Source organism: Suricata suricatta, chromosome 14 (genome assembly GCF_006229205.1).
Source record: "Suricata suricatta isolate VVHF042 chromosome 14, meerkat_22Aug2017_6uvM2_HiC, whole genome shotgun sequence".
Classification (NCBI taxonomy): Eukaryota; Metazoa; Chordata; class Mammalia; order Carnivora; family Herpestidae; genus Suricata; species Suricata suricatta.
This window is the reverse complement of record NC_043713.1, coordinates 83,900,302-83,924,208: the sequence shown is the minus strand read 5'-3', so window position 1 is coordinate 83,924,208 and position 23,907 is coordinate 83,900,302. Positions and strand designations below refer to the sequence as shown.

Here is a 23,907-nt window from a genome sequence, read left to right as displayed (position 1 = left end):
CACATGCCGTGACAGGAGGGGCTCAGGAACGCAGATACTGCAGAGCCAGTTAGCTCCTTCTGGCCCCAAAGGGCAGCCCGTTAATGAGAGCAAGAGAAGAGGCCTTCTTCCTGTCCAGCACATTCACACACTTAAGACCCCCACGGTATCGGAAAGATGTCGCCTGACTCGTGGGCTGCGGAGAGCGCGAAGAGGCTGGAGCCCTGGCCTTTGGTTCCGGTTCTGCCGCCACAAACCGTGGCCTCAAGCTTCTGCACTGACCGCGGAGCGAGCGGGAGCTCAGTGACCAGACACATGGGTTGGATTCGAGGTGGAACTCGGGCCCACTGTGGCCAGTGCCACGCACCTCACCCCCTCGCACCCGAGCCCCTGCCCGCCATCCGCCGCAGACGCCCCGGGTCTCCCCGCCCAGCCTGGGTGGTCCCCGCTCTCCTGCCCTGCTGCACCTCCACTTCTTACTTTCCTAACGGCTCAACTGAGACACAATTCACACACCATGCAATTCACTTATTTCACGTGTACGATTCAGGGGTTTTCAGTACATGCACAGGTCGTACGGCCACCGTCAAATTCCATTTTTAATGCCCCAGAAAGAATCCTTGTGCCCATTAGCAGTCACTCTTCATTTCCTCCCACTGCCCCCGCCCCTGGAGACCACCAATGTGCTGTCTCTACAGATGCGCCCATCTGGCCATTTCCTACACACGGCATCAAACAGTCTGTGTTCGTTTGTGTCTGACTTCTTTCACTCAGCATCACGTCTTCAATCACCTTATTTTCTTTAACAGCATTGCTTTTATCAATGACAATGTCCATTCTCAAGTGCCTATGTCCCTGGCAATCAAAAACAGCAATGCAAACGGAAACGCACTGAAAATCTTCAGTCCTCATTTACACTTCCTCTTACAAAGACAGCTCATAAAACAATTGGGCAATTTGAACTTCATGTGGATCTTCTCTTAAAAAACAAAAATTGTCAGGCGCCTGGGTGGCTCAGTTGGCTGGGTGTCTGATCTCACGTTTCGTGGGTTCAAGCTCCATGTCAGGCTCTGCATTGACGGTGAAAAGCCTGCTTGGGATTCTCTCTCATCCTCTCTCTCTCTCTGCCGCTCCCTCACTAGCATACACAGGCTCACTCTCTCTCTCTCAAAATAAATAAGTTTGGGTTTTTTTGTTTTAAAAAAGGGCGTCATCAACAAGAGGTAAAAGATGTGAAGAGCCTGCTGCCCGGAGAGTTAACCTCTAAGCAAACGTCAGTTGAGCCGCAGCAAAGGAAGGAGCCGGGCCGTGCGGCTCCCACACACACAGGCCAGCACCGTGTCGTCATAGCAACAGGTTACGGGCTGCACATCTACGCAGCTCTGACTTACGGATTATTTCGAGCCAGCCGTCGCTAGGATCCTTGTGATCGGAATTGCCTCTCGTTGCAACATGAGTTGCTTGCATTAACGAATCCAGCAGTTCAGCAGCATTCTCCCTGCAAAAGAGTAAGACATTCCTCAGCACGCGGCCGGCGGGTCTCATCCTGATGTCCTTTCCGGGGAGTATGCGGGCTGTGTTTGCTGGGCGCCTAAATAAAAAGCTGCCAGAGGAACTGGCATTAAAAGCTGGCTGGGTGTCTTTGTTCTCTCTCTCTCTCTCTTTTTTTTTAATGTTTATTTTTGAGAGAGACAGAGAGTAAGCAGGAAAGGGACAGAGAGAGAGGGAGACACAGAATCTGAAGCAGCTCCAGGCTCTGAGCTGTCAGCACAGAGGCCGACTCTGGACTCGAACTTATGAACTGCGAGATGATGACCTGAGCCAAAGCCAGACGCTTAAACAACTGAGCCCCCCAAGCGCCTCATGTCTTTGTTCTCTTTGACGGCCCTTCCAGGATGGACCTAAGCTACTTGGGGAGGACATACAGAAGCATCTTTCAGTCTGGACTTAGTAACATGTTGGTATCATGTTGTTTACAGACTCCACTGGGTGGTCACAAAAGTAGATCACATGCTGAGTTACCAGGATAAATCTATGGGCCACAGTGATCCAACAGCAAAAAGAACCTTTGAAATATCTCCCTAGAATTTTGAGCCATGAGATTAAGTGAAGATTAAGAATTGGAGGATGCCGGGTTGGTTCAGTCAGCATCTGACTCTGACTCAGTTCATAATCTCAGGTCCATGAGTTTGAGTCCCGCATCAGGTGAGCTGGAGCCCCATTTCGAGTGAACATGAGGCCCACTACGGGTGAGCCCCGCTTCGCTCTGTCTCCCTCTCTCTCTGCTCCTCACTCACTTGCACCCTCTCTTGCTCTCACTGAAAAATAAAATAAAATAAAATAAAATAAAATAGCTTCATTAAAAAAGAGAATTGAGGAAACCAATTTGACAATAAGCTATAGATGAAGTTGAAAATAAAATAAAATAAACACTCAAAAGAAAAAAAAAAGAGAATCGGAACTTAGCATTTCTCCTTTCCGGCAAGATCACTGACAGGTACAAACCTCACAAACTGCAGGGCAGTGACCCGGCGGACTCCAGCCTTGTATCCCACGGTCAAGTGCCTCTGCTGGTAAGTTACACCTGCAGTCTACTTCCTGCTTAGTGCCTCCCCTGTCTTTTCCCTGCTTCCCAAAGGACTGCACTATTTGGGATGTGTTACTACTTGGGATAAAATGGGTGTCAGGATGCGCGCAATAAAAACCACAATGAGGGGCACCTGGCTGGCTCAGCTAAGCATCCGACTTTGGTTCCGGTCATGATCTCATTGTTTGTGAGTTCGGGCCCTACAAAGGGCTCTCTGCTGTCAACGCAGAGCCCATTTCAGATCCTCTGTCTCCCTCTCTCTCTGCCCCTCCCCCACACATGCTCTCACACTCTCTCTTTCTCTCAAAAATAAATTAACATTTAAAAAAATTGTTTTAACCCACAATGAGATACCTCTTCACACCTACTGAGATGGCTCCTATCAGTAAAACAGGGAGCGCCTGGGTGGCTCAGTAGGTGAAGTCTCCTACTTCATTCAGCTCAGGTCATGATCTCAAAGTTTTTGAGTTTGAGCCCCGCATGGGGCTCTGTGCTGACAGCTCAGCGCCTGGAGCTGCTTCAGATTCTGTGTCTCCCTCTCTCTCTCTGACCCTCCCCTGCTCATGCTCTGTCTTTCTCTCTCGCTCTCAAAAAGAAATAACCATTAAAAAAATTAAAAAACAGAACATAATAAGTGTTGGTAGGATGTAGATGAATCAGAACCCTCTTGCCTTGCTGGTAGAAATACAAAAATGGTGCAGCTACTGAAGGTAATACAGCGGTTTCTCAAGAAACGGAAGCATAGGATTACTCTATGACCCAGCAATTCCACTCCTGCTACAGGCCCAAACTGAAAGCAGGGAGTCACACAGAAACGGGTATGTGAGCGTTCACAGCAGCACTATTCACAACAGCAAATTCACATGTGCGTTCACAGATGAACGGACACACAAAGGTAGAGCAGCCGCATGCCGGAGGACAACTCTGCCGCAGAGGGGAGCACTGACACCTGCTCCCACAGGGACAAGCCTCAAAACCATGAGGCTCCGGGAAAGAAGCTGCCAAGAAAGTCATCTAGTGTACGATTCCGCTTACGTGAAATGTCCGGAAGAGGAAAGTCCCTAGAGATTGGTGCCTGCCGGTGGCTGGAGGGGCCAGGGGATGGGGAAGGAATGACGGTTAGTGGGTGCGCGTTTCCATTTGTAGAGATGAAAATGTTCTGGATCTGGGGCGCCTGGGTGGCTCAGTCGGTTGAGCTCAGGTCATGATCTCACAGTTTGTGGGTTCGAGCCCCGCGTCGGGCTCTGTGCTGACCGCTAGCTCAGAGCCTGGAGCTGCTTCAGATTCTGTGTCTCCCCCTCTCTGCCCCTCCCCTGCTTGCGCTCTCTCTCTCTCTGTCTCTCAAAAATAAATAAAAAACATTTAAAAATGTAAAGAAAAAGAAAAAGAAGAAAATGTTCTGGAACTAAAGAGGGGTGGTGATTATACAATGACACCACGCACTGAATGCCACTGAACTATTTACTCTACAACATGAATTGTATTATGTGAATTCCACCTCAATTTTAGAGAAAGGAGTGCATCTGCATATCCATGAACACGCTTTCCAAAGGCCAGACAAGTGCAAGGTTCCTTGTACGTCACGAAACAAGTATTCTTTTAATGCCAACCACGCCAATACATCAGCCTCCTGCCTTTTATCCTTCTGGGAGTGCTGGGGTCCAGCGCTGAGCAGACGTGAGCAGAGCAACTGCGCAAACTCGGGTGAGAGGCCCCTCCCAGGGAAGGACTCGGTCTCCGCCCCCATCCATGTCCGAGTCAGTCAGGAACAAGCGCTGCCTGCTCACTGTCCACCGCCACGTTCACACACAGCTTTTATTCGGACGTGATCCTTCACATTCACGCTGTCGCTGCTCCGCGTGAGGTGACTTCATTTTAAGCAAACCACTCAAAACGCAGGGAAATCCACCAAAGAGACACTCACCTGAGCTGAGTACAGTTTGCACCGACCGCCACTTCTAGAAGACATCCCGACAGTGCGTTTTCTCCAAATAAGACGGGTGTGAGAGTTGCTGATGTACACAGGCTCCTTCCAGCTAGAAAATACGATGATCCTTTTACCAGTTTTGCTAAATGAAAGTAAAGATTCACTTCAAAGCTTTTCTTGGAAAACAGACAGAAAACAGTACGTAGAAACAAAGTTGCCAGTTTTCTAGAACCGAGGTCACCGTGGCTCCACTCCTTTCAGAGCCGAACAAAGGCGGCTCCCTGGATCAGAACAGCTCGACCAGGAGCAGCGGTTTGCGCTGACCGTGTGAGTCACGCCTTCTGGGAGAGGCAGGGAAGTACCACCAGGGCCCAGACCTCCCATCGTTTGAACACATCCATAGTCCTGTCTCCAGGCAACAATGACAAGGGACTCTGCGCCAGTCGTGTATCCAGGTCTCTCTCACAAACAACCAGCACCTCGGCTGTCAACAATGTTAACTTTCGAGAAAACCCAGAAGCCTGATCGCCCCCACCCCTGCCCCCACGGCCACCCCCAGCTAAATAAACCAACAGGGATTTCAAGTGATTAACTACTTGATCAGACTCAGAATATGACCATACTCCCCATCCTAGCTTACCAAGGGCTAATCGTATTACCAAAGCAGATTACCCGGTCGCCAAAGGTGCAGAGTCGTGACATTATTCACCATGTTGGTGTTCAGCGCTCGAACAGGCTTGCCGAGTTGGTAACCTAGACAAACGCCAGGAGAAGCAGCTGAAGGTCACCTAATTCAGCACTCGCGACCTTGTCAAATAGTATCAAAGAGGAATACACGACAAAAGGAAACACACGGAAAAGCTGTGTCAGAATACACTGGGGGGGGGCACCTGGTGGCGGTCGGTCAAGCATCCGACCTCGGCTCACGTCATGGTCTCACAGTTTATGAGTTCGAGCCCCGAGTCGGGCTCTGTGCTGACAGCTCAGAGCCTGGAACCTGCTTTGGAGTCTGTGTGTGTGTGTCTCTCTCTCTCTGCCCCTCCCCTGCTCACTCTCACACACTCTCTCTCTCTCTCAAAAAAAAAAAAAATTAAAAATTGCTTTAAAAAGAATACACTTGAGAGAAGATACCATCTTCATTCCTTTTCTGTTTTGTTTGTTTTTACTTCTTTTTATGTTTTTTTTTATTTTGAGAGAGAGAGAGAGAGAGAGAGAGAGAGAGAGAGAGAGAGAGAGAGAATGAGCACAAGTGGGGGAAGAACAGAGAGAGACAGGGAGAGAGAGAATTCCCAAGCAGGCTCCATGCTGTCAGCACAGAGCCTGATGTGGGGCTTGAACCCACGAACCCGTGAGATCATGACCAGAGCCAAAATCAAGAATCGGACGCTTAACCGACTGAGCCACCCAGACACCCCCATTTTGCCTGGTTTTTTAACAAAGATATTTGTGTGACTTTCTATAAAATTTTTTTTTAAACTAGAAAAGGCTCAAGCGGGCGGGCATCAGCCCCGGCCGCTGCACCGGGAACCCGCTGCCGAGCAGGCCAGGTAAAAAGCGCTCGCGAGTGATCACTGCCGCTGTCACGGGTGGCTCGAAAGGGGACTGACGCCAAAGCACCCTGTCCACGTAGGGTCTCCAGGAAGTCAGCTCCATCCCCGGTCCGATCCAGGTCCTATTCCCACGCGGCTCCTATTAACCCGCTGCACGGCTGCCCCTTGTCGTTAGGAAAACGCACACGCATGCGAAAGCGGGAGGGTCACCACGGACGCCGACGCGGCCACCACCCGCAGTCCACGGCCCTCACTACCCGGCGCCATATGTGTTGTGTCTCCGTACTAAGCGTACGCGTACGTATTTGATTTGTGCAAGTTGTGTCCCTGACACGTCACCTCTAGAAGCTCCAACACACATCTCCGGAAACGAAGGACACTCTTCTACAGAACCGTGACCCCAACATTCTCCTGACACTCCGACCCGGTCAGGTCACCCTTCAGTCCCCTCCGACGGCCCCAGAAACAGGTTCCAGAGCAGTTTGGACAAACCGGGTGCCGCGGGGCTTCACACGCAGTGTTCGTGTCTCCGACGGTGCCTCTTACCAGTCCCCTCGGGCCACCGTCCCCCGCCCCCCGCCCATGGGTGCTGCGCCCCCTGCTCGCTGCCCCCTCCCCGCCCCCCCTGCCCCCGGCTCAGCCTGCTCTCGGCCGCACCGGCTCCTTTCCAAGGTTCAGCCCCTCCACGCAGCCCACGACACAAACACGCTGCGGCCAGGACCCGGGCTCACGTCCAGCACCGAGACCTGCGAGCCGGGTGTCCCGCGGTCCCTCAGCGACGGAGAGTTCGGGGGCACGGCCAGCACTCCGCTTCTCGGAAGCTGCTAACCTGCCTGTGAGCCCCGCCCCCCGCCATTCATTACCGTGAATGTGCTGTCCTCCACGTAAGAGATGACTTCCTGGAGCAGCGGCCCGTGTCCACGGCCTTCCTAACACCCTTCCTGCCTCAGAAGCGCTGTGTACACACAGCTACTTCACGGACCCAGCAGGTCTGGCTCATAATCAGTGTCTTCTTTATTGACAAGAGCGTCAACATTTTTCACATATTCTGATGGTGCCTCTCAAAAATCATGTGAAACTGAATCATGAAATGAAAACCCTTAAATTCCAGCAGTCTGCTAGGAAACCCAACAATATTAATTTTTTTAATGTTTATTTTTGAAAGAGAGAGAGAGAGTATGAGCAGGGAAGGGGCAGAGAGAAAAAGAAAGAGAGAATCCAAAGCAGGCTCATGCTGTCAGCACAAAGCCCCATATAGGGCTCAAACCCACAAATTGCAAGATCATGACCTGAACAAAAGTTGGACATTCAACCAATTGAGCCACCCAGGCACCCTGAAACCCGACAATAAAATCCAAAACTCTACATTAACAAGTACATTAAAATCTCATTTAAAAGAAAAAAAAAATATATATATATACACACATAGACAGGGATGCCTGAGTGGCTCAGTTAGTTGACTCTTGATTTCAGCTCAGGTCATGATCTCATGGTTCGTGAGATCGACCCTGCATCAGGCTCTGCACTGACAGCACAGGGCCTGCTTGGGATTCTCTCTTTCTCTGCCCTCCACCCCCATTCACACATACTCTCACATGCTTTCTCTCTCAAAATTAATAAATAAAATTTAAAATATATATATATATAACGGATCATGCATTATTAAATCGGTATATACAAATATTGAAAATCACGCAAGCTAAAAAGTTATTTAAAAGTTAAGTTTTAAGAATAAATAACAGGGGTGCCTGGGTGGCTCAGTTGGTTAAGCGTCTGGCTTCAGCTCAGGTCATGATCTCACGGTAGTGGGTTCGAGCCCCGCGTCGGGCTCTGTGCTGACAGCTAGCTCAGAGCCTGGAGCCTGCTTCAGATTCTGTGTCTCCCTCTCTCTGACCCTGCCCTGCTCATGCTGTCTCTCTCTCTCTCTCTCTCAAAAATAAATAAAACATTAAAAAAATTAAAAATTAAATTAAAAGTTTGTAGGATCAGTGGTTGACACACATGAGCTTACCTGGATTTCCAGAAAATTCCTTTTCATCACCACTATTATAGCTTAAAAATTTTACTGTATATCTCTGTGTCAGGGTCCCTAGAAATAAAATACAATAAAGATACAATGTGGACCATTTTACTAGGAAAAGAAATTATCCCCCATAGTGTCATTTTCTTTATCTTATAATTACATTTTGATGTGCAAAAAAAAAAAAGGCTTTTTATTAAATCAGAGTTACAAGTAAGGAACAAGTCTGACTTAGTTTTATACGTAATAATGATGAGAATCCTAAAAAAAAAAGTTTTAAACTGACAACATTCTCACTGCCCTCAACAAATTTACCTTTCTGCTGGGCATTAATTTCTGCCCTAATAATTTTGACATTTATTTCACTGATTGTATTATTATTCCATCTGAAAATATAATGTTCTTCCACATTCACGTATCTGGGGGCCGGTCCATTACTTAAAAGTGTTTCTGCAAAGAGAAAATACCGTCATGCATTAACGACCCCCCCCCGAGCTCAAGTCTCTCACGGGTCCCACCAAGTCAGTGCCGGCACCCCCACCACAGCTGGTGATACCGACCTCTTCCTTCCAGTTCTGTGCCCCCAGGATGCAGCTCGTAGTTCAGTACGGAGACGCGCTCGGCAGAATGTTTGACAAAAATGAAAGACTAGCAGGGCGCCTGGGTGTCGCAGTCGGCTAAGCGTCCGACTTCGGCTCAGGTCATGATCTCACAGTTCGTGAGTTCGAGCCCCACGTCGGGCTCTGTGCTGACAGCTCAGAGCCTGGAGCCTGCTTCTGATTCTGTGTCTCCCTCCCTCTCTATTCCTTCCCTGCTCGCACTCTGTCTCTGTCTCTCTCTCAAAAATAAATAAACATTTAAAAAAAAAAAAAAGAAGACTAAGAGAATGTCAGCTCCTTAGGAACAGAGGCCTGCTGTCTAGCTCACTACTATATTGTAGGTATTTGCTAAGATGGGATGAATAAATTTGAGAATTACAACATATTGCGGAGAAACACAAATATCCTTAACAACAAAAGTCCTAATAACATTAGCCAAACTGAATAAGCTGCATCAAAACTGCAAAATTTAATTATCAAAAAAAAAAAAAAAAAAAACACAGGATAAAATTAACAAAGAAGACCATGGGGGAAGGGAAGGGAAAAAATAGTTACAAACTGAGAGGGAGTCAACCCATAAGAGACTCTTTTTTTTCTTTCTCTCTAAATAAATAAATAAACAAACAAACTTAAAAAGAAAAGGAAAAGAGAACAAGAAACAGAAATGCTGGTTCCCTGAAAAACATTCCAGAAAAGGTCCACAGACCCTGAAAACTGCCAGGGAGCCGGAGCCCCCCTAACTCAGGCAGGACTGGGGGAAGCGGCTCTGGGCACAGATGGCGCTCCGAAGCCAAGCAAGAGGGAACAGGGAACACCATGGGGAACAGACAAGATCCTAATTGCTGTGAACCCCTTACCTTCTTAGTAAGAACGTATTTACTCTCGGGAGACACACTACGTACAGAAAGGACGCCCCCATTTCCGAAGTGATGTGAAAGTGCGACATGGAGGTACCTGCACCAGTGATGAATCTGTCTGGGTCGGGGGCCTCCTCATAGAGCACGTTTGGCGTCACGATGCCTGGAAAGAGACAGAAATTAACTGCGCTAGGACTGCGGGCCGCCCGACGGCACGCACCTGCCCACGGCGAGCTTAGCCCGCATGCGCGGTGACGGCGCCCGCCAGTGTGCCAGCGACAGAACCCCCTCCCGCCCCCGGTGCCACCGAAGGGGACTGCCACTGCTCGTGGCATCCAGTAGTAATGGACGAGGAGACTCCAAAGTCCGTGACAACCGCGGCAGGGCGGGTGTAACGCAGTGTGCTCGCTTTCCTCAGAAAGTTAAATTACCACGTGCGTCGGCAACGCACTGCAAGCGTGTGCTCACACGGACACTTGCACACGAGCGTTGAGAGCGGCGCTCCCGCAGTCGCCAAGAGCTGGAACCCAACTGCCCATCAAAGCTGAGTGGATGACCCATGCGGTGCAGATAGCCACACAATGGGGTATTACCCAGCCGAAACGGGGGTGGACCTCTGGTCCTGCCGCAGTGGGGCCGACCCTTGAAAACGTGGTGCTGGGGCGCCTGGGGGGCTCAGCCGGTTGAGCATCCGGCTTCCACTCACGTCCTGATCTCAGTTTGTGAGTTCAAGCCCTGCATTGGACTCTGTGCTGACAGCTCAGAGCCTGGAGCCTGCTTCAGATTCTGTGTCTCCTTCTCCCTCTGCCCCTCCCCTGCTCACGCTGTCTCTCTCTCTCTCTCAAAAATAAATAAAAACATTAAAAAATTAAAAAGAAAAGAAAACATGATGCTAAGTGAAAGAAGTTGGACATAAACGACCACGTAGCTTAGGATTCCTTCTATATGGGAATTCCAGAAAAAGCAAATCCATCGAGACAGAAAGGGGAGTAATTAATGGTCGCTAGGGATCAGGGCACGGGAAGAAAGAAGACGCTGTTAGGGGGTCCGGGGCTCCTTTAGGGAGAGGGCAGTGTTCCGGAACTAGCCGGAGGCGATGGTCACACGGCACCGTGCGGGCACTACGTGCACTGAACCCTACGCCTCATAGCGGTTCATTCAGGGGCACCTGGGTGTGAGGCATCTGACTCTTGATTTCAGCTCAGGTCACGATCTCACGGTGCGTGATTCATGAGATCGAGCCCCACATAAGGTCTGCACAGTGCGGAGACTGCTCGGGATTCTCTCTTCCTCTCTGTCTCTCAACATAAAATAAATCAATAAAAATAAACATTTAAAATGGTTAATTGTATGTTATGTGAATTTTTCTCAATTTTTGTTCATTTTTTTAATATTTACCTTTGAGAGAGAGAGAGACAGAACGTGAGCAGGGGAGGGGCAGAGAAGGAGGGAGACACAGACTCCGAAGCAGGCTCCAGGCTCCGAGCTGTCTGAGCCGAAGTCGGACACCCAACCGACTGAGCCACCCCGACGCCCCTTACCACAATTAAGGAACAAATATACGAGGTGCTGTCCTACAGAACTGGGCTTTTTCCTGAAGAAAACACTTTCTTCAACTGGCAGGTGAAATATTTTAAGTGGATCCAACAGGAGTGATTGGCCTCACGAGACCAGAGTTTTTGTCGCCGCTCGGGTCTGCGCGACATACCTCCCAGCACGCCGCTCTTTATCTTCGCGGCGACAATGCCGTCTTGCTCTTGGTACGCTTCCAAGTCAGTGGCGCACCTCGCGTCAAAATTCTGCAGGAAGGCGACCGGCGCAAGCCGCAGGCACTGCCCAGCCAGGGACACCTGAGGGACAGGGAGCATCGCGACGGGGCTGGGGTCTCTCTGCAGACCGTCCAAGTACAGACCGGTATCTGGTGCAAGCCTTCTAGGCAGTCCCTACACAACGTCTGGAAGCCTTGTCACAATGAGTGTTATGCAGCGAAAACAAAGAAAAGTCCCTGCCCTGCTCCATTTATTTTGCAGAAACATGATTATACTCAACTTCATTTTCTCTCCTCATGACAATTAAAGTTTTGCTAAAACTGTAAAAATGCATCCCTTACACAGTGAAGAGAGACGGTTTAGATTCCCGTGTTTTCTTTCCCCAAATACTTTTTTCCTCATGATTTTAGACTTAAAAAAAATAAAGATTTGGGGGCTCCTGGGTGGTTCAGTCGGCTGAGCATCCAGGTTCGAGTCCCATGTCAGGCTCTGTGCTGACAGCTCAGACCCTGGACCCTGCTTTGGATTCTGAGTCTCCCTTTCTCTCTGCCCCTCCCCTGCTCGTTCTCTCTCTCTCTCTCTCCCTCAAAAATAAATATTTTTAAAAAGAAATAAAAAATAAGAATTTCACATAAAACTCTATATAGCCTTGAAATATTTTTCAAATCTCTGCAATATTACATTAAATTATACACTTAGAGCTTACTCGATATTGGCTGTAAAACTAACAGAAGTACGGAATGGTAGTTCTTTCCATGGAAATTTACAGAATTTGTTTGGGTTGGTTAAGTTCACTTTGAGATTTAGCAAAGACAGTGGTTAATTTAAGAGGGACTATTAAAAGCAAAATCCACAGACCATAAAGAATTGAGTCCCTGGAAAGTCCACGGGAGAAAAATAACTTTGGATGAGATTTTTCCCAGCGGTGTAAGCTTAATTAACAAGGGGGGGTGTGTAAAAGGCCGTCGCCTACTAAAACCGAAGCATCACCTGCGGAATGGTAAAGTACGCCTTGTCCACGGTCACAACTGGATCCCCCTGTCTGTAACCGAAGTCGGAGAGGTCCCTCGGATCAGAATGCAGATGCACCGCCGCGGGAGCGTGTGGCCCGGGGGACCTGCAGACCCATGAGGATCATCACCACTCCTGTGGGCCAGAATCTGCTAAAAATAATTCCTCCGGCATTTTTTTAACTTTTTTAATTATAAATATATTTACACTAAAAGCCAAAAAGCTGTGCACTGGAAACTGGTTAGTGGTTAACTTTCTGCTCCATAAATATTACTTCAATCATAATAATAATCGAGTTGTAAATGCTCAACCTGCTGGAAAGGTACAGGAAAGAAACTGAGCCCCCGTGAGCCCGCCACCCGTCCCCCACACCCGGAGAGTCACTCTTCGCTGCTGGTGGGGGTTGAGGGGCGCTGTGGCTGAGCCCCAGCTCTCCCAGAGACCTAACACGACACACACTGGCTCAGGGACAGGAGGACTGACGCCCCGCTGGGGACCGAGGGGCCCGACACGCACGTGGAGCCGTCGTAGAAGCGACCCAGGAAGGGCGAGGTGGCGGGCGACGACTGCACACACAGCCACGGGAACCAGCCCGGCGCCCCCCGCGCCCCCCGCGCCGAGCACAGCTGCTCGAACGGGGGGCTGACGTCGCCTCCAAAAACGCCGGGGAAACAGGCCTCTCTGAACAGCCCCATGAGATCCGACGAGCATTCCTTGGAAGCAAACGTGAAGGAGGGTGAGCAGACGGAAGCTTCCGGGGTGCCCGCCGCCAGCTCTCAGCGGGGCAGGACTCCCCCGAGGACGCGTCCAGGCCACCAGCGCTGTGTGCTCACAGAGGTAAAATCCCACCAGTCGGGAGTGTCAGACCCTCAAGGGAAGCACACCCTTCACACCCTTACTGGGGACATAGATGTGCCCCTACCCCCCCACACACACAGCATGAGGAGAGGAAAGTGTGGAAGGGACTCCAAGTGGGGAATAAAACAGGATAAACTTCCCTTTTTAACTGTCATCACCATCCAAACCCCCGGCCCAGAGAAACCTAACATTTCAAGTTAGGCCAAATGGTCTGTATTTCCTAAGAAACCTTAAGGCCGTCGCTGTGTTCCAGCATGACCCAATTAATGACCCCAAGAAGTGACTCCTCCATTCCTGCATCGGTTATTCATCCCTATTCTTCCCCGCGTCACACGGGACTCAGAGAGCTAGACCCTAAATATCTCCCAAGTCCGTGGTTCACTGACAGTAGGAAAGTAACTGTTAAACAAGAAAAATTTCAAATAAAAAAACCGATCCTGTCTAAGGTGGTAAGCAGCAGCTGTGCAAAGACATCCCTGAGCCAGATCCTAAACCCCGCCGGGGGCTCCTGCCGTATACACAGACATCGGGTCCGACAAACACGACAGAAGTCAGGCAAAGGGCGCAGCGCTGCAGGGTGGAAGGAGTGGAAGAGAATACCATATGTTTCTATTGATACTGACAGATGATGTGCTCTACTCTTTTTTTAAAGTTTTTTAATGTTTGTTTATTTTGGAAAGAGAGAAACAGAGCACGAGAAGAGGAGGGGCAGAGAGGGAGGCACGGAATCGGAAGCAGCTCCAGGCTCTGAGCTGTCAGCACAGAGCCCGATGCAGGGCTTGAACCCACAAACCGTGAGGTTATGACCTGAGCCGAAGTTGGATGCCCAACTGACTGAGCCACCCAGGCGCCCCTGATGTGCTTGCTTTATTCTTAAATTGAATATAATTGTTGGTATGAGGGTTACAATATAAATAAAGGCCCTAAATTTTCCTTTTCTGTTTTGTGAAACCAACAACGACGTAATTGCACCCATCCAAAAATAGGAGTGACCGGGGTCACAGTAAATGGGCCCTCTCATTCCTCTTCAATCTAAAATAAGGATTAAAAATATGTGTCTGAGGGGCACATTAGTGGCTCAGTCAGTTAAGTATCCAACTCTTAATATTGACTCAGGTCATAATATCACAGTCTGTGAGTTCGAGCCCCATGTTGGGCTCTGCACTGACAGCACGGAGCCTGCTTGGGATTCTCTCCCCATCTCTCTCTCTCCCTCCCTCAAAATAAATAAATAAACTTAAAAATATATATATATATACATATATATGTATTTGACCTGGATCAAGTAACGTTTTCTTAGATATGACACTAAAAGCCCAAGCAACAAACTTGATTCATCAGATTTCATCAAATTAAAAAATCTTTTGGGCTTCAAATGACGCCAACAAGCAAGCAGACAACCTACATAATGGGAGATGGTTGCCGAAAATCATATACCTGATTTGGGACTAGTATCCAGAAAGTATAATGAACTCTTACAGTTTAACAACAAAAAGGCAACCCGGTTGAAAAATGGGCAAAGGACGGGGAAAAACTGAGAGCTTTCTCCGTAAGGCCAGGAGCACGACAGGAATGTCCACTTTCGCCACTGTTACTCAGAATAGCGTTGGAAGTCGTAGCCTCAGTAATCAGAAAGCACAAAGGAATAAAAGGCATCCAAATGGATCAAAAGGAAGTCAAACTTTCACTCTTCACAGATGACATGATACTCTATATGGAAAACCCAAAAGAGCCCGTCCAGAAACTGCTAGAACTGATCCATGGATTCTGCAAAGTCACAGGATATAAAATCAATCCACAGATATTGGTGGCGTTCCTATACACCAATAATGAAGCAACAGAAAGAGAAATCAAGGAATTGGCCCCATTTACAATTGCACCAAGAACCATAAAATACCTAGGAACAAGCCTAGTCAAAGAGGTGAAAAATCTATACATTGAAAACTATAGAAAGCCTATGAAAGAAATTGAAGAAGACACAAACAAATGGAAAAATACTCCAGGCTCTTAGATTGGAAGAACAAATATTGTTAAAATGTCAATACGACCCAAAGCAATCTACATACAGAATGCAACCCCTATCAAAATAACACCCGCATTCCTCACACAGCAGGAACAGGCAATCCTAAAATCTGTATGGAACACGAAAAGACCCCGAAGAGCCAAAGCAATCTTGAAAAAGAAAAGCAAAGCTGGAGGCACCGCAATCCCGGGCTCGGAGCTGTGTTACAAACGGTGATCATCGAGACAGTGTGGCGCCGGCTCAAAGCAGACACTCGGGTCAGTGGGACAGAACAGAGAGCCCGGGAACGGACCCACAAACGTGTGGCCAGCTGATCTCTGCCAAAGCAGGAAAGAACATCCAGTGGAATAAAGACCGTCACTTCAGGAAATGGTGCTGGGAACACTGGACAGCGGCCTGCAGAAGACCGGACCTGGACCACTGTCTTACACCAGACACAGAAATAAACCCGAAGTAGATGAAAGACCTAAACCGAAGGCAGGAAGCCATCAAAGGCCTCGAGGAGAGAGCAGACAATGACCTCTTTGCCCTACGACCCAGCCACCGCACTACTGGGTATTTATCCAAGGGACACGGGTGTGCTGCTTCGAGGGGCACGTGCACCCCAATGTTTACAGCAGCGCCATCGACAAGAGCCACGGTATGGGAAGGGCCCCGATGTCCATCAACAGATAAACGGATAGAGAGGACGTGGTGTACACATACAATGGGGCATCACTCAGCAATCAAAAAGGATGAAGTCCTGCCATTTTCAACCATGTGGATGGAACTAGAGGGAATTATGCTAAGCAAAATCAGTCAGAGAAAGACAAATATCAGATGGTTTCACTCCTATAAGGAATTTAAGATACAAAACAGATGAACATAAGGGAAGGAACCAAAAATAATATAAAAACAGGGAAGGGGACAAAACATAAGAGAGTCTTAAATACAGAGAGCAAACAGAGGGTTGCGGGAGGGGGAGGGGCATTAGGAATCTCTTCTTTAAATCATTGTTGCACCATATGCTAACTAACTTGGATGTAAATTTAAAAATTAATTAGTTGATTTTTAAAAGGGGCAAACATCTAAATCAACATTTCTTCAAAGATATATAAGTGGCCAACAAGCACACAAAAGGATGTTCACCGTCATTTGCCGCTACAGAAATACAAATCAAAATCACAAAGAAACACCACGTCACACCCAGTAGGATGGCTTTATTCAAAGAGCCCATTATAACAAACGGGTGTGAGGACTTGGAAGAAACCACCGCCCTGCACTCCGCTGATGCAAATGTAAAACCCTTGCAGCCACTTGGGGAAACAGTTTCTCGAAAGCTTAAACACACAGTCCCCACAGGACAGAGCAACTCCACCCCAGGTAACACATCCAAGAGAAATGGAAACGCACGTCCAAACCAAAGGGCGCTACAATGTTCTCGGACACTGTACCCGAAACAGCCGAAAGCGGAAGCGACCCAAGCGTCCCATCAACTGACAAGAGGACTGGCAACATGTGGTCCGTCCGTGCATCGGAATGTGACTCAGCCATAGAAAAGGGACAGAAACACTGACCCCTGCCACGACGCGGGTGGCCCTTGGAAACAAGATGCTGCGTGAAAGGAGCTAGACACAGAAGGCCACGTGCAAAAGGGGTGTTCACGTGCAGTGTCCAGGACGGGCCAGCGCAGAGCCGGACGGCAGGGGGACAGGGGCCTGGGGAGGAGCAGAGGCCGGGGAACCGGAGAGGTGGGGCGGGGGAGGGGGGGCCACAAGGTTTCCAGTCGGGGTGATGGAAACGTTCTCAAACTGGATTGCCGTGAGGCTGGTGCATCTCTACACGTTTGCCCCCAAAAATCACCGAAATAATGTATTTTCCTTCCTTTTTATCTTTTCAATAAGGTAGTAAAACCTTCCTAAGTATAATCATCTCAATCATGACTTTCTCCGAAAAGATGCATTTCTTCTTCATAAATAAGACTGATTGGGCTAGATAAGAAAATACTCAACTTGAAAACAATCTGCGGGGCACCTGGGTGACTCAGTTGGTTAACCGTCTGACTCCTGATTTCAGCTCAGGTTGTGATCTCACGGTTCATGGGTTCGAGACCCACATAGGGCTCCAAGCTGACAGCACAGAGCTTGCTTGGGATTCTCTCTCTCTGCCCCTCCCCTGCTTGTGCTCTGTCACTCGCTTTCTCTCTCTTTCTCTCTCTCTCAAAATAAATAAGTAAACTTAAAACAATTTAAAAAAAACAATCTACAACACAAACACAATCTTAGTTTTCAAAGCCCGTCCACGAAAAGCCGTGTGGGGAGCTGTTGCTAGTCACACGCCCTTGGGAACCGAGACTTTTGCACCTGGAATCGAAGAGGGCGTACCTGGTCACAGCAGCAGCGGACGTCACAGGCCCCGGCAGTCAGATTACAAGGACAAGGACCCAGGGGCTGGTACACCTGGTTGGGAATAACAGTCACGTTCTCTGAAAAGTACAAACGACAGAGAAATCCAGCCATGAAACACTCTGGCAAAGCGCTGCCACATTTTCTTAAAACAATTTTTTTAATGTCTTTTATTTTTGAGAGACAGAGAGAGACAGTGTGAGCAGGGAGGGTCAGAGAGAGAGGGAGACACAGAACCGGAAGCAGGCTCCAGGCTCTGAGCTAGCTGTCAGCACAGAGCCCGATGCGGGGCTCGAACCCACAAACCATGAGATCATGACCTGAGCCGAAGTCAGACGCTTATCGACTGAGCCACCCAGGTGCCCCATTTTTATCAATTTTTTAAATATTTATGTATTTTTGAGAGAGAGAGAGAGACAGAGCACAAGCAAGGGAGGGGCAGAGAGAGAGGCAGGCTCCTCTCTGGAAGCAGGCTCCAGGCTCTGAGCCATAAGGAGAGAGCCCAATGTGAGGCTCGAACCCATGAACCGTGAGATCATGACCTGAGCTGAAGTCGGACATTCAACCAACTGAGCCACGGAAGCACCCCTATATGGAATTTTTTAAAATTTTTTTCTGGGTTTTTTTTTTGGTTTTTTTTTCAATTTATTTTTGAGAGACAGAGAGAGACAGCATGAGCAGGGGAAGGTCAGAGAAAGAGGGAGATACAGAATCTGAAGCAGGCTCTAGGCTCTGAGCTAGCTGTCAGCACAGAGCTCAATGGGGGGCTTGAGCCCACCAACCGTGAGATCATGACCTGAGCCGAAGCCGGACACTCAACCGACTGAGCCACCCAGGCGCCCCTGTTTTTTATTTATTTTTGAGAGACAGAGAGAGACAGCATAAGCAGGGGAGGGTCAGAGAGAGAGGGAGACACAGAATCCAAAGACAGGTTCCAGGCTCTGAGCTGTCAGCACAGAGCCCGACGCGGGGCTCGAACCCACGAACCGAACCGTGAGATCATGACCTGAGCTGAAGCCAGATGCTTAACTGACTGAGCCACCCAGGCACCCCTGGAATTTATTTTTAAAAGGAACAGAATAGTGAATTGTGTGTTATTAGTGTGTGTATGTCTTGCTTTGAAATAAAAGAATACACATGCTTCCACAAACATAAATTAATAGGCTGACTCAGGAAAGGGAGCTGGAGGTCCAAAGCTTTCACTAAAAATCTACTGGGTGCTTTTTTTTTTTTCGGTTGGTTGGTTTTGTTCTGTTTTTTGTAAACTCCTTCATTAATCTTTCCCTTGATTTTTGGGGGTTTTGGTTTTGTTTGAAGATGCAGTTGTAAGAATCAACACACAGAAACAAACTTCCCTTGCTCCCTTTAAGGCAGCCTCCAAAGACACAAACGGTACAGCACAATAAAAGAGATCTTAATTAAGTGCAGTAACACAGAGTGGAAACTTCTAAAATAAGAAAACTAAACAAAAGGAAGGTAGGCCAAGGAAGGCAACGCTGACTCCAGAGCAAAGCGTCCGAAGGGACGGCCTACGCTCCTAATCCAACAGACCACGTTGGGCGTGAAAGTTCTGACTTTACTTGCCTGATGCATTTTGGGCCAAAGAAGAGTTGGCATAAATCTCCACTCGAACGAGCAGATGTGCTGAGCAGGATGAATTGCGAGACGCTGAAACCAGCAGAGTCTGCACGACACACGGGGCCTCTGCGAAGGGACCGGTCTGGCCAGAGGGACAGCTCTGCCCGCCCCTCTCCAACCTCACGGTCACCTCCAGCGCGCTCTGGAAGGAAAATACGCTCTACTTTTTAAGGCGACTCAACACAGCACGGATAATGAGAACACATAATGGAAAACACAGCAAATCACGCAGCGCCTCGGTCCCTTTACAAAAGGAACCCCGCATACGAAGTTGACATCACCCTGTTCCGTTTCAGCGGTAACCCTACGGCAGTCCGCAAGCCCTCATTCCCAATCCTCGGTTTAACAGAAAAGCAAGCAACTTTTGGGCAGAGAAGACTTCAAACACAGGTCTGTCTGATAAATTAACGCAGGTTGTCCAGCATCTTTTTAGTTTCCTTATCATTCTACCAGCGTATCAGCAGAAGACTAAATATACACCAAACAAGTCAGTGAGAACAGTCCCCGGTTCCTGGGGTGCATGCAAAGTCTGTCTTTCTCGTCCGTCTCTCCAGAGTTGATGTCTTGCACATAGTGGGCATTCAATAAAACATTTGTTAAATGAGGGGCGCCTGGGGGGCTCAGTCGGTTAAGCGTCTGGCTTCGGCTCAGGTCATGATCTCACCGTTCATGGGTTTGAGCCCCGCGTCAGGCTCTGTGCTAACAGCTCAGAGCCTGGAGCCTGCTTCTGATTCTGTACCTCCCTCACTCTCTGACCCTCCCCTGCTCATACTGTCTCTGTCTCTTGAAAATAAAAAGCATTAAAAAAAATTTTAATTATTAAATGGAAGATATTTTTAGAAGCCTCTATGCCCAGTGTGGAGCCCAACGCAGGGCTTGAACTCACGAACCGTGAGATCCAGACCTGAGCAGAGATCAAGATTTTTGAGTCACAGGTTCATTTGAAAACCTGACGGCAGCTGGCAACCATCTCAGGAGGAAAACGCACAGATGCATACTGTCATACACAATTTCAGTGAGTTCACAAACTTCTGGAAACCCGTCCAAGGACCGCTGACCCTGCACCTCTGGGCTGAGGGCATCCCTCAATCTGATAATCCACAGTTTCACAGTAGTTCCAAGCACAGACAAAACCATACCTTGGCCAACCAAGACCGAACTGCAGAAACACTAAATGTGGGTGGTTTTACCTCCAACCTTACCACACTGGGGGTCACAGTCAAGCTCCAGTCTCCCGTGTCATTGGTCAGGGCTCCACAAGCTGGAGTCGGCAGGAATCCTGCAGGAGAGAAGATCAGGCTGCAAGGAGGCAGTATTGCCCAGCCGCTAAGGGTGTGCACGCTGGGGTCAGGCTCCCTAGAAGGGAATCCTTTTCTAAGCGTGGGATTGGGACCTTCACAAACGGTGCGACTTTGGACAAGTGACAACCTCTCTGAACTTCAGTTATCTTTCAGGTGTTAGGTGGCATGAAAGTGCATTACTGTTTGTCCTGGGAAAGTGCAGTGGTGCAGATAAGGCCCAGGGGACAGGCAGCTCGGCCAACACCAGCCATTTCTTTCACTGACGGACACGTCGGTCCTCTTTGGGCCACAGCAGCCCCCCATTCCTGCTCCCACGCCGACTTTGCAGTGGACAGCGGCCGCGGACCCAGGGGATGCCACCTCCCGGGAGGCCGCCTCCTTGGGAGGCCGCCCTGGCCCAACCTCCACCCTCCCCACATGGCGGGCCGACTCCTTACCCTCCTCGTCCTGCAGCAAGGCCAGGGACACGGTCACATCCTCGGTGCCTCCGACCAGGGAAGCGCTGGCCGCAGGGCCGGTCATGCGGATGAAAGCTGGGATGAAAACTGGGCGGGAAAGAAGGGGAAGGGCGGAGTTACTAGTTGCAAGGACACCCGGAGGAGTCCCAAGTCTGGCGGGTTAAACGCCTTGTCCCCGCACCCCCACCGCCGCCCTGCCGTACACACCCAGGTCCCCCCACAGCGGCCTCAGGAAGCCCAGCAGAAAGAGAAGCCTCAAAAGCAGAGGCGCCGGCGGCGGCAAGCCCATGCCTGGGGTCTCCCGGGCCCGCTTCACTGAGCGGCTCCAGCGCGTGGAGCTGGGACGCGCAGGACGCGAAGACTGGGCCCTCGCCGCTCCGCCGCCGCCATCTTGTCACACCAACCGGAGCTATGGCAACCACCAATCGGCCGCGGGCCTGGCGGAGCGGCGGGCCGTGATTGGGTGAACAGCAGCAGAGAGCCCGCCCCCGCAACATCCCGGCCCCTCCCACAGGCCTTGCGCCTTAGATCTCGATACAAAGGCTCCTGAAAAAGTAGGAGTCTGCGTCCAGTTTAAAAGAGTGGATTCAGCCACACATGCAAAAGCGAGCCTACCCACAGGCACTGGTTTCTAAAGAAGATCCTTAATAAACGTTTTTATGGGGACTTTGGGAGAAGGACAAAAAGGGGATGAGGCTGCAGTGCTGTTGAATTGTTTTTATTCTCATTCTCCCGGTGTTTTGAAGAGTTTTTTTGCTGTTTGTATTTACCGCAGAGAGCTGTCAGCACTCCGAGAGCAGAATTTGCCGAAGAGCACTAGACGTTTAGCCCAGCATTTGGGCAGATACAAAAGTATCCCATTCTCATGTCAGTAACCTCGGAGCATCTCAGACATTATTATAGATCAGTGACTAGGCGTACAGGCTCTGAAGCCGCAGGTTACCTAACCTCTCTAAACCTGAGTTACCTCATCTATAGAAGAGAGATAATAGTCCCTCCCTGATAGGATGGTGTGAGATTAAACAGTAACATATGGAGTCTAGACCAATGCCTGGCCTATAGTAAGTATTCACTCACTATGCCTGACAAACAGCAAATGCCAAATAAATGTTTGCCCTGTTACTTGATGCTGTTACCTGACATTCTGAAAGCAATCTGAAAGCTGAGGTTCTACAAGGGCTTTGTGCTGAGTTCTTAGGCTCCTGCCAACTCGGATTGTTGCGGTTGTAATTAGCTTGAAATCCCCACCACCACCCTTCACATCAGCTCCTCTTGGGAGATCCCGAAGCGTTTATATCTCTTGGTGTTATCTGGGAATAAAGCCTAGGACGTTGCTAACAGGAGGATCGTCACTTAACCTATTGCTGCTATTTACTCACTATTCCTGAAGAACAGAGTAAGCATCTTCACTGAGGAAAATGGTTGTGTTAAATGACTTTAAATCCCTGGGTCAGGGGCGCCTGGGTGGCTCAGGCGTTTAAACGTTTGACTGCGCTCAGGTCATGATTTCACCGACGTTCGTGGGTTCAAGCCCCACAGAGCCCTCCATGGGGTTCTGTGCTGACAGCTCAGAGCCTGGAGCCTGTTTCAGATTCTGTGTCTCCCTCTCTGACCCTCCCCCACTGGTGTTCTGTCTCTCTCTCTGTCTCTCTCTCTCTCTGTCTCAAAAATAAATTTAAAAGATTCTTTTTAAAAATCCCTGGGTCAAAACGCTTTTACTTTAGCGGAAACATAAGAAAGTGATAAAAGCAAACACTAATGCTCTGAGGGTGTTTTAAATGTACAAATCTTCTGAGCTCTACTTTGCTAGATGGTAACGTTACCGCCATGCTGTCGTGTGTTGTGATATGTACTATGTATGACATAGTGTGATAGTTACCAGTATCAGCAAACATCACTTGTCAGACACTCAAAATGAAAACGTTTTAGTTTTAGGTCATTTGGAACCCGTCCTTTTACCAGACCACAGACCTCAGCCCTGTCACCACTTCCAGCTGTGACATCTCGCTGTGGTAAATGTCACAATTCACAGGGACTCTCTAACCCTCGCTATTCTGGGTGGGGGGCAGAGGAATCATGAAAATGGGTTTTCTTGTTCCCCCTAGTTTGCCTTTTTTCTTTTCTATAAAAGCATGTTATCATTTTCTGTTCCAGTCGGAAAAAATAGTACTTACTAAAAGTATACTTTTATTTTCTGCTTTTGAGTGCATTAAGCTATTGGCCAGTAGTGAAATGAACTATGGATTCTAGGGCATTACAATAAAAAAAATAAAAAGGCTTAAAAGTTTTTTTTTAATGCTATTTGTGAGGTACTACAATAATATTATTAAAATTAAACAGGGAACTTATCTTAAAATTCTTTGTAATCAGTTCTATTAATAGAACTCAGTAGTGAGAACTATTTATGCAACAGTTTCAATTTCAACTATTAATGAAAAGCCCTGATTTGTAAATAGCGTGCTTCTTATATAAAAATGTCATTGATGGGGGCACCTGGATGGCCAGGTAAGTGGCCAACTTTTGATTTCAGCTCAGGTCATGATCTCACGGTTTATGAGACCAAGCCTCTCTGTCAGTGCAGAGCCTGCTTGGTTTTCTGTCTGTGTGTCTGTCTGTCTCTCTCTCTCTCTGCCCCTCTCTTGCTCATGCTCTCTCAAAAAAAAAAAAACATTTAAATAAATACAACTTTGAAAAAATAAATAAATAAATAAATATAAATTTTTTTAAAAGACAAGCAATGTGAGCTTCCTCTAGGAATTTAACTACTTCGATGTTAATGCTTTAATTTTTTTAATATGTATTCATTTTTGATAGAAAAAGACAGAGCACAGTAGAGGAAGGGGCAGAGAGAAAGGGAGACACAGAATCGGAAGCAGGCTCCAGGCTGAGTGTCTGCACAGAACCCAACGCGGGGCTCAAACTCTGGAGCAGTGAGATCATAACCTG

The 23,907-nt window shown here is 48.6% G+C and overlaps 1 protein-coding gene across 1 annotated transcript in view; it reads right to left on the bottom strand.

Moving 5' to 3' along the window:
- Positions 1-21,352, bottom strand: part of ATP6V0A2 (ATPase H+ transporting V0 subunit a2) — a 66,651-nt gene extending 45,299 nt beyond the window's left edge. The window contains exons 1-14 of the mRNA XM_029921628.1: positions 21,169-21,352; positions 20,941-21,048; positions 20,393-20,481; positions 19,149-19,344; positions 17,544-17,644; positions 12,816-13,012; positions 12,279-12,405; positions 11,228-11,369; positions 9,617-9,682; positions 8,379-8,513; positions 8,055-8,132; positions 5,166-5,246; positions 4,491-4,602; positions 1,371-1,477 (exon numbers count right to left, since the gene is read on the bottom strand). Coding sequence (XP_029777488.1) covers positions 1,371-1,477; positions 4,491-4,602; positions 5,166-5,246; positions 8,055-8,132; positions 8,379-8,513; positions 9,617-9,682; positions 11,228-11,369; positions 12,279-12,405; positions 12,816-13,012; positions 17,544-17,644; positions 19,149-19,344; positions 20,393-20,481; positions 20,941-21,048; positions 21,169-21,250 — 1,621 coding nt within the window. The 5' untranslated portion in view covers positions 21,251-21,352. The remainder of the gene's footprint in view (positions 1-1,370; positions 1,478-4,490; positions 4,603-5,165; positions 5,247-8,054; positions 8,133-8,378; positions 8,514-9,616; positions 9,683-11,227; positions 11,370-12,278; positions 12,406-12,815; positions 13,013-17,543; positions 17,645-19,148; positions 19,345-20,392; positions 20,482-20,940; positions 21,049-21,168) is intronic.
- Positions 21,353-23,907: the final 2,555 nt, after the last annotated feature.